Here is a 15946-nt window from a genome sequence, read left to right on the forward strand (position 1 = left end):
TATCATCTTGCATAAAGTATCATTTAAATTTTTACTTTTGTTATGAATCCATATATTTGATTCTAACAATTATCATGATAAACATGTATGTCCAGTATTTCTTTCCCCAGTTATTTAAATTAATCATTGTCCATTTGTTTTCCAGTATATATGGTTGATTTATATGTAGCATACTGTAGTGCGCCTGTATGTAATGTAAAATTTTGCTAATGCTATTGCATGTTCATTCCTGTGGGGGAGACAGTGGCATCTTATGGGGGGGATGACCATATTTGGGATGTTCCAGTAATGCGTGCAGTGTATCAAGCTAGCGTCACCGATTCACCCCTGTAATTATTCCAGTTTATTGACTGTACTTAATTTCTTAATTACACCTTAGTAGTGTTATATGCATATTAGTTTAGTTATAATTATGTTCTTAAGTATTACTCTCTGATAGCAGAGTATGTAGAGATTTCATGTTTTTAGTTCGTAACTTGTATACTCCATGCGGGAGCACGCCAGTCGCGTGGGTGGAGCTGGCTGGGGTGAACATGTGAGATAAGTCTCGGATACCTGTTTATTGTTTAGTAACATAGCTAAGTGCCTGGTTAGACCATTATCTGCATACCCATCTATTCATTTAAGTTTTAAAATAGTGATCAGTACTTATCTATATATAAACATGTGTTAATTAATTCTGGTGAAATAATATTTCTGGCTTGTCTGTATTTCATATATATGTTTGTATGTTTCTTTGTTACCCTTACTTGTAGTATATTGCTTTGCTGGTTAAGCAGTCTTATTATTTACCTTAGACATCTATAGTAGGCAAGGCCGCATTCTTATATATTTTGGTAACTGCAAAAGCAGAGGAACCATACCCAGAGGTCAAGGGTTATAACAACTTTCATAACTAATTTTAAAAAGTTATTTCTTTTCATTGCATTTTGCATTAGCAAAATATGTGCCAAATCTGTTCTAAATGACACATTGTAGAAAGTTATAGATACTGTACAGTATTAACTATATTCGACCTGTGATATCAGAAGTTAGAGTTCATAAAAACTGGAAAAAACACTTTGAAGAATAGACACAGTAAAGAACAGAGTTAACAGGGAAAAAAAAGATAAAACTAAGGTAAAGGAGGAGGGGAATTTTTAAAGACGTACACCTGTACGTTTGAGTAAAATGACATCAGTGCCACCCACAGATGAGGTAGATATTGCTTGGGCTTTCTTTCAACTTCAAAACACGATTATGTGTGGAGCAACATCCTCAAACATAGCGTAGTTTCAGGGGAAATTGTACGTCAAACAATGCAAAAAAAATTCAGAACCATAATTATGGGTGCAATGCTATTTGCAAAAAAATCAATACAAACACATTATTAACACCTGTTACTAAATTTAATATATAATTACAAATGATAACAGAAAACACTTCATTATAATGTAAATACAGCCTTACTGGAGAGCAGATAACTTCAAAGTGGCCTTTTAAACATAAAAAGGTTCTCCACCTCTGGGTTAGACTAATATCCATAACAAAGTTAAAAAAATAAAAATGTTACAATTCTGTCCAGCATCTGGATTTTAACTAGAGCATTTACACTCCAAAAGCATCATGCCACCAAATTCGGAATAGTTTGACAATACATACACTAAAACTCAACATTTATAACCATCAATGTATCATGCTGAACCATAATTTAACTTTTTAACATGCAGTGACATTCAATGTGCAAGCAAAAGATCAGAGAAATGTTCCTTAACATTAACCTACATACCTATTTTCGAGAATTTCATTTTAGTAGGTCTAGTAGAAAGTTTAAATGGCTTCAAGTTTAATATAACAAGCAACAGCTTTTAAAATCTCTCCATATTATTAAAACCTCTTAACATTAAATAAAATAACAGGATCATAAAATAACACATTATTTGACAATGAATGCATCAACTATGACAAATGTCAAAGAAATTCACAGTAAAATGTAATTATTAACACAGCTAATTTTATTATCGAAAATTACAACTACAAAAAACTCACTTGCAAAGGAATAACAGATAAATTTAATCACAAACATATGTATAATTTGTTTAAACTAAGTACTCTATAATAGAGCATATTAGGGAACCAATCTTACCATTTCCTTCAAGTTCCTTACTGTTTCCCATTACGTCTCCCTCCTTATCCTTATGCTCTTCATCTTCCTGTTTTCCTTTGGTCTCCAAGCATGGTTCAAGACTACTCTCAGCGTCCATAACTAAAACAAGCATACATGCATTATGTCACCCTAAGCAGATCAGCAGTGTTGAACCTTAAGAAGGCCTCTGTAAGACCTACAGTCCTATGCCAGGATCAAATAATCTTTTGGTCAGTACCAGGGGGTGTCTGGAGCAAGAAAAGTTAAGCTGAAAAATCATTATCTAATAAAATCTGGGTTACATTACTTTCTTGGACATTCCTACAATGAGTTGGGCAAACACCCAAAAAAATAAAAAAATAAAACAGAAAAGTGGCAAAAGCCTCCCCCCAAAAAGTGGCAAATGCCCAACAAAATACTGTAGTGTCAAGTGCCCAATAGGAGTGTTGGCAGTTTTTTTTGTTGGGCGTTTGCTACTTTTGCATTGAGTGTTTGCCACTTTTTTGTTGGGTGTTTGGAAATTTTTGTTTGGACGTTTGGGATATTTTTGTTGGAAGTTTGATTATTTTTTGTTGTCTGTTTTGCAATTTTTTTTTGAAGGAGGGGGGAGGAGGAGGAGGGGGGGGCTTTTTTCGGCCTTGTTTTGTTGGCAGGCACTTTTTTGTTGGGTATTTTGAATTTTTGTTTGGTGCATTTTGGATTTTTTGTTGAGCACTTTGATTTTTTTTTGGAGGGACATTTTGGATTTTCTTTAGTGGGTTTTTTTTTTTTGGGGGGGGGGAGGTGTTTTAGTTTTTTTTGTCTACATTTGGGAGATTTTTGTTGGACATTTATTTTCTGTTGGTCGTTTGGGATTTTTTTCTGCCTTTTTATTTGTTCGTTTAGGAGATTTTTGTTTGACGTTCGAAGTTTTTTGTTGGGTGTTTTGGCACTTTTTTTCTTAAGAATTTTGGAATTTTTTATTTTGTTGGTCATTTTAGCTTTTTATTCGCCATTTTGGATTTTTTTTTTTTGTTGGGTTTTTTGGATCGTTGCAAGACTCTGGGTTCTAGGTGTCACTTACCCAACAGGCAGCATGGTGGAGTCTATAAAGAATAATTGTTGGCTAGTAGCAAGACTGATAAGCACCCTTCAAATTTGCATGTGGCAAATGAGAACTTGAATGATAAGAGCAATGACAAGCTATGCCTTAGACCCCCAGTGTCTGAAGATAACTAGTTAAGCAAGACATCCAGGCACTAGGGACGCTCACCAAAAGAACAGACAATCATCACAGCCTGTAACAACGTGGTTACAAAGTGTCCATTGTGCTATATAGCCAAGTGCACGTGTGTCCTAATGCACCCCATTCATAAACAATTAGGACACCTTCAACCAAGAACCTGCATACAGGAGTCAACAGCTCTTGTACTACCTAGGGTGAGGCTCTCCACCCGTGGCCAGGCCTCTCGGGGGACAAACTCCCAAACACACCAGAGAAGTGGTTTATAATTTTAAAAGCAGGTATGATAGAGAAATAGGCCAGTAGCATTAGACAACCAACTGCTAGAAAATTAAGGTCCAAGGGCCAGAGCTCGGTTCTGCAGGCAGGGGTAGAGCTAAATGAGCACACAGGAAAGGTAACTTTAAGTACATGCAGCCTGAAGTGCAAAACAAGCCAAGTCCACACAACCAAGCCGGGAAAGACAGCACGCGCATGAATTAAATACTCAAATAAGGTAACAAAACATAAGCAAAAAGGCCCCCATGGGACAAAGTCCAAACGATGACCAGAACATAGCCGAGAAGCAGTGGGACCTGCTACAAAGGATGGTTCACACTAAAGGAATCAACCATATCGATGACAGGACTGACCTTGGTGCTGGACGTGGTCCAGGGCTCCGGGCTGCCCGGTGTTAGTTATCAGTACTAATGAATTTGTGCTAGTTTCAAGTGAACCAATTGTTTGACATGAATTTGCAGAGTTGTTTGGCAGTTTTGATGCTTCATTTTCTATGAACCTTGCAGCTGTCTGTAAAACTTCATTTTCTGGAAGCATTCCTAGCAAGGGTTATGTTAATAATCCTCTGCTCTTTTTGCCTCTGTGAGGTGGCCAGGTTCTGGCTCTGGTTCCTGCTAGGCCAAACAGGAATCCTACAATGATGTGACCCAGTAGTGGTGAGCCATCTCAGTGAGATCGCGAGGGAGCCACAAATGGGGTCCTCCTAGAAACATGCATGTGAAGCAAAAAAAACTGCAACACATATGTGGTACACAAACATGGGGCCACAGGTGGAATCTTAGTACCCAAATGAGCAACAGGGGCATTGGAAAGAAATTTTTCAGTGTTAGAGTAGTTAACAAATGGAATGCATTAGGACATGATGTGTTGGAGGCAGACTCCATGCACAGTTTCAAGTGTAAGATTTGATAGAGCCCAATAAGTTCAGGAATCTGTAAACTAGTCGACTGACAGTTGAGAGGCGGGACCAAAGAGCCAAAGCTAAACTCCCGCAAACACAGCTAGGCAAGTACACACACGCCTCTATGTGACAAAGTCTCGAAAGGATAACCAACACTCAGCTTGAGCAACGTCAGGAAAGCAGATATGGCACTAGAAGCTGCTGACACCACCACCCCATGTGCATGATAGAGGTGAGCAGCCAGCAGGGGGGGGCCACGTTTCAGGCGCTGTCATACCAGTTGGGTTTGGATAACATGTGTTATCATAACACACAGATATCACAATAGCGTGATGCATCAAATGAACATATCCACAAGGGCCGTGACGAGGATTCGAACCTGCATCCATTCACATATTCCTGTGTGTAATGAAGTAAGGGCGAAGAGGTAGAACGGCCTATTGACATAGCTCAAGTGCATGGGGGAATTGTGTAAAATCGTGGTTTGTGTTTCGGAGAGGCTGCAGGATCCAAGTAAATTCAGTAGAATTTCTGGTTGCAATTCTTATACCATGTCGTAGCTCAGTTGATTAAGGCAGCGTCTGGGATGCTCTCGGATGCAAGTTCGAATCCTTGTCACAGCCCTTGTGGATTTGTTCGTGTGTTGTCAGGGTTAACAATGTTTTCATGCAGTTCCTTGGTTTCAGGTGGTCTATCTTTCTGATGATTTTTACATTTGACCTGGACCAATCTAGTATCTCCAGACATCCCCTTGCCCCTACTGCAGGGGCCCAGATTCTGGTCATGGTTCCGGTTAGGAGCTAATTACTCACAAGAGCCTTGAGGGGTACTTTAGACTGAGCTAACTAGGTGGATAGCTCAGGAAGACACAAACGGGAGTCCTCCCAGAAAGTCTTTTCATATGATAGAAAATTATGCAAACATGATAATATACTGTACAAAAAATATTGTTTTATATTCTGTAGTTTAGCTGCAATGTAATAGTGAAGTTGTAGAATAATGGTGGCTAAGGGCTGGTGGTACTCGGTGAGTGAGGGTTAAAGGCTGTGGTATTTCAGGCGGGGTGTATATTTCCTACAAAGATGATAAATTAGAGAAAACTGCAAATTGGATTGTCTTCTAATTTTTTAAAATGAAAAAGAAATGGGCCTAAGAGATTAAGTTCAAGCTACTTTTACACCCTGGTACATGAACATGATCAATAAATAAATCAACATTACAAAGGAGCTTTTTTCATAGCGAAGATGCACTGTCTATGATGTCCGAGCAAAGAATATACAGTATAAATTCTATAACTACGAGCTATAGTGTAACATAATGCAAGAGTGCATGTAGCTTTGAAAACAATATCTTCTTATATTATCAAGCATTTTTCATTGCCAATGTGAAAAATTAATTCATCAAACAAGCCAAAAGAAGAAACCATTTACTGTAATAATTAAATGACATATGGTACGTGTAAATTATGGTAGAAGCATAAATATGAAAAAAACTCCAAAATTATTAATAAAAAATAAAATAAAGGTACAGACAGCGTAATATACTGTGATTACATAACACTAATATTGTAATAATAAAAACAAAGTTTCCATTTGGTAATGTAAAATTACTTGAAAATGTTAAGAACATTAAATTAGGAGTAAATACTGCTATGCCTTCAAATCTAAAAATATAAATTAATTAATAATTACAAAATCTTAAGAGCTTACATGAAGAACAACTCTTTGGGGTGAAAAAAAAGCAGCCCTGCAAAATGCAACAAATGCAAGCTCACACTACTCCCTGAAGGATTTATTCCAGCATTCTTATTTTGTATTAATTATTCTGGATGCACTCTAGTGTTAACTGCAAACTATATAAAGCTATCCTATCAGTCCTACCTTTAGTGACCCCCCTTTTAGAAAAAGTCCAACATAGTGTTGAATTAAATGTGCTATGACTGTATATGAGTCCGATGGAACAGTTTCTTCAGAAATAATACTCATTATGGATATGTGTATTCAAATGAACCACAATTACAAATCAATGCTCTCCATACATATAATTATCTGTTCAGTAGTTTGAAAAAATCTTGACAATTTATGAGCTTTTATTAACAACACTGTGTTGGACAATCAAGGATCAGAAAAATCAAGCATTGCAAATCTTACACTAGCCTAAAATCAAGCTTTCATATAATATATAAATATATACTGTATGTATATGACAATCATATACAAAGCACTTACAACTTGAATCAAGGATGGAAGATGAACGTGATTTATTCTCCTGTGCCTCTAAGAGTGGCTCTAAAAGAGACAGTGGTGGCAAAGTTGATTCTGGACAGTAGGCAGCACCAGGGCCTTTAAACAGAGAAAAAAATTCAAATCGGTAGGCAGCAATGTTGCCTACAAATTGATTGATTGACATATTCTGTAATTTATATGGAACTAACCATGAGGAAAAATGGTGCTGAATACAATCAAATATACCAAACCAGATTCTTTGATAAAATGATTTATTCCACTTATTGAGAAAGTAACAATGATCCAATAGCACATGGAAGAGTAACCTGGTGGTTTTTCTTCAGATTACTGAAGGGGCCAGATTCTGATACTGTACTGACTTCCGCCAGGCGCTTGTGAATTCGAGAGCCACCGATGGGGCCCTCTCATAATATATATAACAAAAATTACAATGGAAAAATCTACAAAAGATCATCATTACATCTTGAATGCAATGAAATGCTTCTTTCTGGAGGGTCCCCCTTCACCGAGCTACCCACCAGGAGTCCTCCAAACCCAGGCACAACACTAGGCTCTTAACAAATCACGAGCGCCCTCCAGAGGCCAGGACCAGAATCTGGCACGCAATATAAAGGCATAGAGCTACAAAATCAGCAGCATTACTAAAGGGAATACCACCAGAAAAGCAGAGTGCAACAAAACAAGAAACTGCTAGGACAACATTTGCAACCCCTGATTCAAACAAGGTTCACACTAGTTGTCAAGGTCAAACCACTAGTTAGCTCCACACCCAAGCAAGACTCTACAAACACAACGGGAAGAAGTAAAGGGCACGAATGGGAAAATACTGAGGGGGGGCACACCAGAAAGAGGCATTTTATTACATTTAACTCATGATTTCAGGGAGATATTCTTTCTTTATGTTCCCGAGCCATCTTGCCATGGAAACAAAAACAACAAAAGGGCAGACTGTAGAGGGAAGGGAGCAGAAGAGTCAGAAGACAGAAAACATAATCCATGAGATAAATTCAAAACCATTTTTGCAAATACAGTAGTACAATAAGTACTCTTAGGACAAAGGAAAAAAAATAAATAAGATGGAATAGTAATTTTTAGCAGGTCAGTCAATTGAGTTAAGAGATCTAAGAAAAGGAGTATTGGGACAGGAAGCTGCTATTGAAGTATTTAAGGAGAGAAAACAGATTGAAAATACCTTCATAAAGGTAGACTGAGACAGGCCCACCCAGGTCTAATACAGGAGGGTATACAATATTTAAAAAAATACACATTAGTTTTCAAATACATAAATATTGTGCTGTACAGTATTACCATGATCAATAATATTAAGTATATTTAGAAAACCAAAAAATTTAAATTTTTACAGGTTCACAGGTTATCTTTCAGAAACATGTCTTGACTGACTGATTACAATGATCCCTATGATATAAAATAAGTCTCTCACCTCCACAGCCCCCATTTATGTGGTTGAGCCCTTCTGTGGAGTCTTGTGAGCCTGTGTCTGCCCCACACAATACATCCTCATCCAAACTACTGCTTCGGTCTATATACGGAAGAGGTCGGTGGACACGACTCATTACAGCTGAAGCAAGCAAATGGAATTACACATTTAAATGAAGAATAACCTGGGTGGAAATGAATACTGGTACCTGTAAGCTACTATAAAAAGAGAGCAAATATGGTTGACAATTATTCTACAAAGCTGGTGTATCATACATGTAAGTAGCACTATTACTGCAGCATCTACTTTATACAAATTAATAAGGATATATTGGAAAGTGACAATATCTCAGATGAAGTATGTAACAAGTATGTGAAGTGCAAACATTCAAAAGAATCAAAAAGATAGTGTAAAATACATTATTTTATCAGACAAAGGATTGTGACCTTTGTTCATAACAGCATATGTATTTTATGTTATGGCAAAATTCTACTAGTCCCTTGGGTAGGATATGGAAGTCAAGGAAGGTCAACACTGCATTAGGGCAGTGAAGATTAAACAAATGTATAAATCTTTGTTGGATTATAATGGTGCCTGGGTGGCACTGGAGATTATTCAATCCTAAAACAATCTCCATAATGTTTATTTCAATAAAATCAAAACCCTTCCAAAGTGCTACTATGCATCACAAGGACTACTAAATAGTTCTCTCTAAACTATTGAATATTCCACCTAGCCGTTACGCCTCAATGCCACCGGATGGCACCACCTACAAAATTACAGGGTACTCAGCCTCAAACAAAACCACATTCCTTTTGACTGGTCCTAGCTCGATTAACACTATCGCATACCGTTCGTGCGCGCCGCAAAAATGATGTCAAGTGCCGTTTAGTGCGGGTGAGCGTGCGGCGACACTGAGAAGTGTATAAGTTTCAGTTTTTTCACCTTAATTCTCATGCTACGTCGTTCGTTTTGGTATCAGTGTGTTCACAATAGAATTCCCTACAGGGGCAGATGCATATAAGGTTCAAAAGCCCACCATGACTCCCCACAGCAAAGCCTAAAGTCGGCCAAGTTACCCGTGAGCGCGCAAAATCAGTAAAATGTGTATACTCGTTTCAGTTTTCTCTCCTTATTTCTCGTGCCACGTCGTTTGTTTTCGTATCAGTGTCTTTGCAATAGAATTCTCTACAGGAGTATATACATATAAGGTCTAAAAGCCCAGTGTGACTTCCCACAGCAAAGCCTAAAGTCGGCCAAGTTACCCGTGAACGAACACTAATTGGCACACCTGCAGACTAATGTACATACTCGTTCAGTTTGGTAAAATAAATTTTCGTGGTACTTTCATTTTGGTATCAAATTGTTCGCAAAATAAAGGCGCGTATTTTAAAACTAGTCCCATAATAATAGAACAATAAATGGAATTTTAACAAATATTTTAAAATTTAGACCACAAAAGTATTTATCTTTCCAGTGTTCTGACACTGACACTGGATCAATTTTTGCGTCACGTCTTTCATTTTGTTATCAGATTGTTCGCAATATAAAGGCGCGTATTTTAAAACTAGTCCCATAATAATATAACTAAATGGAATTTTGACAAATATTTTAACTTTTGGACACTTTTGGATGCTCATCACCACAAAATTATTTATATCTTTCTAGTGTTCCGACATCAATTTTCGTGTTACGTCTTTCATTTTGGTGTCAAATTGTGCGCAATCTATAGGCGCTCATTTTGAAATCACTCCCAGATTGATCGAATAAAATTTTAATTTTTAACAAATATTTTAATGAATGACTCCGAACCTCGTCACCCCGAGATGACTCGAGAAAAATGAGCGACGACAGGCGGCGGCAACGGAGTGCGATAGTGTTAAGTGCAGGCAGAGACCAGAATTCGGTTATGTGGCTTGTGTTATCCCTAGAAACATTTATTTTTATTGGCAGTGGACATTGGTCTCTGCTACTTCACTAGTTTCTTTGGGTTTAGTCCTCTCAGCCATTCACAATCACAGGTCAAATATACTAGAAGATATAATCTCTCTTTAAAATCTGGATGCAGTTGAAACTCAACAAAAAGTCCTACCTGTGGCTTTGCATTACATTTAGTATTCCTCAAGTGGATCTTTTCCACATCAGCAATCACCCATGAGTTCCCTATCTATGTAGCAGCATTCCAAGATCACAATGTATTCACAGTGGGTACCATGCATGTCGACTGAAATTAGAAGAATTTTCTACTCCAGTTTGGATGTGTCCATCAGCTGGAGAGATGCGAGTAGCATACTTGCTCCTTGAACTTTTTGATTGGATTAGCCTTGGTTCTTGACTTTTTGACCAAATATCTCAACCCACTTTTACTTCCCACAAAATATTGGCAGCCTGACAGTGGATCAGGCAAGCAACCTGACCTGGTCAGAAACCAGGCTGCGGGGACATTGATTCCCGGAACCTTCAACAGATAGTCTATTTTCTTAGGACCTCTTCTGAATGTCATGTGGTGCCCTGGAGTATAGTTCAGAGGTACTGTATTTAGCCCAGTATATAGTCTTATCTCTTTCTGTGGCTACCCTATTGACCACAAGATATTCGAGCCTGTTTTTTCCTGGATTTATCCTGTGCTCTCTGTACCAAGATTAAGTATTGCATCATGCTTCACATCATGTTGGCATCTCTTCATTAATCCATCAATTATGGCTTTTTGTTTAAAAAAAAAAAAAAAAAAAGTATATTTGCAAGTCATTTCTCAGAATGGTCAAAATACGATGGGCATATGCATTTCCTTGACCCATGACCTTTAAAATTCAAGCGAGGGACTTCTGCAATCAATTCCTATATTTAGTGTCCTGTATTCATATATTTTGTCCTAAATTTACCTCTATTCCTAGTTATGCTTGGGACTTTATTGCCAAAGCCATATTTTTTGATGCTGTGTGAGTACTTAGCTCTTTGCTAGTATGTGTTGTGCTTGGATGATGGTTCAGTATGTGTATATCAGGGAAATTTAACTGTCTGATGATCTGGTAATAATTCTTTCCTCCCTCCCTTTCATTGCCTGCTCCCCTATTTCAGAACCTCACTTTTCTGCTAGCCATTACATGAGCATTCTGCAAGGGTTTGTGGCCACCATTAATGATCTGTTAGCTGTTGCTCCTGAACTTTATGTCGGAGATATGTTGTCCTCATGCCTCTGCTAGTTGGGAAGCACTATGCCTCTGCTAGTTGGGAAGCACTGTCATTTTCTACCAGTTCAGTTCCTACCTCCCATGCTAACAGCATTCCTTGGAGGTGCATGCTAGGGCTCGCCCAATCAATGTGGCCTTGGTGATTTTGAGGTCTCTCCCAGCTCTGTCTGTACCAGCATCCCCCCCCCCCATGCCCTTTGTGTAGTCTTTGCTGGTACTTGAAAGTTGCAAAGATGTCTGTTGTCATTGTCCTCTTCTGCCTTTCTTTTCTCTTGAGGCTATGAGGGCCTCTTTTAATGACCCTCTGTTATTATTCACTTTTGTCTTGGCTTAGAGTGCCTTCCTTGGAGCTCTGTCCCTTGCCACTTAGTTATTGACATGAAATGGATAGGAGGAGGATTGATCCAAGGGTTGTTTAGACAAGTTCTGTATGCTAGCAAAAATTTGTGTTAATACTTATGGCAATTTAGTACAGTAGCTACAGTACTGGAACATGAACCAACTCCTACAAAATTTGCAGAGGAACAGTCACCAAAGTAGTTGTGTGTGCTTGTATGTAATGTGAGATGAACACACGAATAAAACCAGTGGAAAGTGGTACAAATATTAAAGTTATTACAGTATATATGATGTATTTACAGTATTTGTGAAGTACTTTCAAAACATTACAGGACTGATGCAAAAATTATAAGGGCAGGGGTAGGATGAAACAAGTAAGAGTGTATGCTTTTTATGCATTTATGCATTCAGAATAGTATGGAGTGATGAGTGACTTTTTTAGGAAAAATTTTAAAATTAAAAATTTGTGAAATATGCTCTCTATGGCAGCAGACCTTGCACAGTCAATTACACATTAAAAGTCTAAAGGTACGTATTATCATCTTGTATACACTTTACTATTTATCGTAAATTATATAACAGTTATCTTAAGCCAAATGTTATAATACCATCATAAGTATCAGAGTCTGCTGGGGTGGTGGGAAGGGAAGTTGATCTCCCAATGTTCCTGAGAGACACTCTGTTTACAGTTGGTGGTTCTCTTAAAATGCTCGAGCTTTCTTCCACAACTTCCTTCTCACATCTTCCAGCATACCGAAAACGTGACCCTCGTGAGAAAAAAGACCCTCCTGTTACCACCACACCTTGTTTGTTTGAATTCTGTAATCTGTGAAAAAAAAAAAGTGTTAAAGACCATTACAATATATATCTTATTTACTCTACAATATATATCTTATTTAAAAATGTTAATTTCAAATCACTTAAATTTCCATCTACAAACTATAACCCAAATCTTTTAAATCTTTTATTTAACTATAGTTACAGCAGTGTCTAAGATCACTAATTCAGATCATATGGGGGATGTCCATAATACAACTTATGTGGAAATTTGAATTAGCTGAATTTATTACATATTAAAACAAAATGAACAAATCCAGTTTTTTTTACTACAACCGAATTACTTTGTCTTTCCACGTACAATAAATATATTTGCATTGCTAGGGGAGGACCTTCACAGAAATAAGAGAGATTGACAATATCAGAATCTTTCAACTTACCTTTGAGTTAACAGCTGTCTTGATCTCAAAAGTTAAATTCTGTACAGTATATTAACTTGACTCAAATTATGGAACAAGTGCTTATACTACATGTATTTCTCTCTCATTTTCTTAACAACAGATGCAGTACTTGTGCTTACCCCAAATTTTCACCTAATGCACATTCGCAATGCCATTTGTACAAGATTTAATGACTAAGCTCATCATTAAGGGCCGAAGCATCGAAATCTTGAAAAAAATTAAAAGAAACTCGAGATGTAGTAGAACATTTCTGAAAATACTGTACTTTAGGATTGTGGCAACACTTGACATACCACAATGTAAGGCCTTATGATGTGTATACTACAAACATGCCCTTTTTAACCGTTACACTGCTACAGCCTGGGCTGTAAATGGGGGTATAAGCTGGGGCTGGGCAAAAATATATTTGAATTATGTGAAAATTAATATTAAATGTTAAACAAATCTCCAACTTATTGGCTTCAGCGTTGTGAAAGTTTCATCCCAATATTTTCAGAAATGGATTTTAAACAATTTTTTGGGAAAGAAGAACGTTTTGTTGATAAGGAGAACAGCTATTAACTGGAACTGAGGGATAATGCAGTAATAAAGAGATGCAAGTACCTGTCCGATGCACAAAGAAGAATAGTAGTTAGAAGTGCCCACTAAGTGGATATGAAGCTCGTACCTTTATAGCATTGCCGAGTAATACAAAATAACACAAATAATAATACTGTAAGTAAGTATGCTATTATGCTCCATTTTGTTATACATCATACAAATACATTGTCCAATGGCATTACCCGTTTCTTTCACCAATGTCCACAAATTTTATTTAAGGAGAGATTTGTTGTCTTTGTTTATTATCTGATTTTGTTGTAAGCTCTACATCCTGGAGAATGCATACCCGTCCCCAACTATGTGAAGATAGAATTAAATTGGTCAACAAATAAATCAGTCATAACTGGCAGAACTTAGGACTTTGAATTTTTTTGGCTGATTTTTTCACAAATTTCAAACCAAATTTTCAAATTTTCCTTGTTTCTTTAGATTGCTTTGATGATTAGAGACCAGATTTGGGCTTTTTGACCTATATAAAGTATCCCCAAAATATATCTAAAATCATAATTATTATAATAATCCCTATATATATTTTTTTTTTGGGGGGGGGGCTAATTTTTCTTGACTTCATTTCAACATATATTGACCTATAACTTTCACATATTCGAGTATGAATGCCAAACAATGTTTATTAAAACAGCGTGTGCGTGTGTGTGTGTACTCGCCTAGTTGTGCTTGCAGGGGTTGAGCTTTAGCTCTTTGGTCCTGCCTCTCAACTGTCAATCAACAGGTGTACAGGTTCCTGAGCCTATTGATATGACCCATCACAGGGTTGTGATGGGTCACTCTGTTTATGATACATGGGTCGCCAGATGAAAAAAAAAAAAATTCTCTACTTTAGAATAGAAACACACTACACAGCTTGTACATAGTTTTAACAATCGATATTTGTTTAAAAGCTAACGTTTTTATTTATGTTGTGCTATTAACACATTGTTGTAATGCAAATGAATGTTACGAACCAAGGCTGACGTATATTATTCAATAACACTGCAGCAAAGCCAAGAAATTCCGATTTCTGTCTGAAACAAGTGACACTTAAACTCTGACTCGATTTTGGCAGAATTATCCAGTACCAAATTGTGAATTAGAGAGCAGCTACTGAATGATCCCAAAAATGTACTACAGTAATTATAAGTACACCAATCCTAAAGTTTTCCCAAAATGATGTGCATTATTAGTGGCTTTATAACACACATACAAAAAAAATACACATACAGTACCTACTATGTAACTGCTGTAATCAGATCTTCTGAATTTTATACTAGATATGATTTTGAAGGTACAATTACAAAAAATGCCAAACTCCTAAAAGAAAACTTCATGTAGTACTACAGTATGAACACATGGAGATGCAGCCTCCTTTACAAATGGAATTAATGAAATATGGCACCAAAATAATGTGAATAATTTATACTTGATATTTATATTTATTACCTTTATTAATTCTCATAGGTTTTTAACTTTAAAGGATTATGTTAATTATTTAAAGATAAAAGTAATTCTGTAAAATTAAGGTTACCATTCAGCACATACGTGTAAAATAATCTCTGCTCAACTGCACATCTCCAAAGGTGTCTGCAAGCTGATGCTGTTGGGCACTTGAATCCCACAGTGTGCTTCTTCTGTAAGTTCAACAAAATTTAAGTAAGTATAGTCATTAAAAAATGCAATCTTAATGTCATATCTGTGCTGTAAAGTAATTACCCAAAATAAAAAAAAAATCACTAATATTATTATTACCTCATTTTCACATTTTCATGATGTGGGGGAAGCATTGGCCCAAAGAAAAATGGTGAATAATGTAGTTAAATATCAAAGATATTAAAAAAGATAAATACCATCATTCATGTGCTGTATTATTCACACAATACAACATCACATCTAATCATACAGTTAGTCAGCTTGTTGTGAGGTTGCATCCTGGGAAACCTCGATACAAGCCTAGCATATTATATATACACTGGCTGTTTGTCCCCCTGACATAGCAAAATATTAAATAAATTATATGCACTCAAATCACACTATAGAATGAAGATGCAACATGAGATAGGTGAGTAGGTGAGAGATCAGTCTCCGTGGTGTAGTGGTAAGACACTCGCCTGGCGTTCCGCGAGTGCTATGTCATGGGTTCGTATCCCGGCCGGGGAGGATTTACTGGGCGAAATTCCTTAACTGTAGCCTCTGTTTAACGCAACAGTAAAATGTGTACTTGGATGAAAAAACGATTCTTCGCGGCAGGGGATCGTATTCCAGGGACCTGCCCGAAACGCTACGCATACTTGTGGCTGTACAAGAATGTAACAACTCTTGTATATATCTCAAAAAAAAAAAAAAAAAAAAAAAAAAAAAAAAAAAAAAAAAAAA

At 36.9% G+C, this 15946-nt stretch overlaps 1 protein-coding gene across 1 annotated transcript in view; it reads right to left on the bottom strand.

Moving 5' to 3' along the window:
• Positions 1-15946, bottom strand: part of Frmd5 (FERM domain containing) — a 52621-nt gene that overhangs the window by 17911 nt on the left and 18764 nt on the right. The window contains exons 8-12 of the mRNA XM_045769245.2: positions 15116-15204; positions 12350-12567; positions 8215-8352; positions 6756-6869; positions 2126-2245 (exon numbers count right to left, since the gene is read on the bottom strand). Coding sequence (XP_045625201.1) covers positions 2126-2245; positions 6756-6869; positions 8215-8352; positions 12350-12567; positions 15116-15204 — 679 coding nt within the window. The remainder of the gene's footprint in view (positions 1-2125; positions 2246-6755; positions 6870-8214; positions 8353-12349; positions 12568-15115; positions 15205-15946) is intronic.

Source organism: Procambarus clarkii, chromosome 68 (genome assembly GCF_040958095.1).
Source record: "Procambarus clarkii isolate CNS0578487 chromosome 68, FALCON_Pclarkii_2.0, whole genome shotgun sequence".
Classification (NCBI taxonomy): domain Eukaryota; kingdom Metazoa; phylum Arthropoda; class Malacostraca; order Decapoda; family Cambaridae; genus Procambarus; species Procambarus clarkii.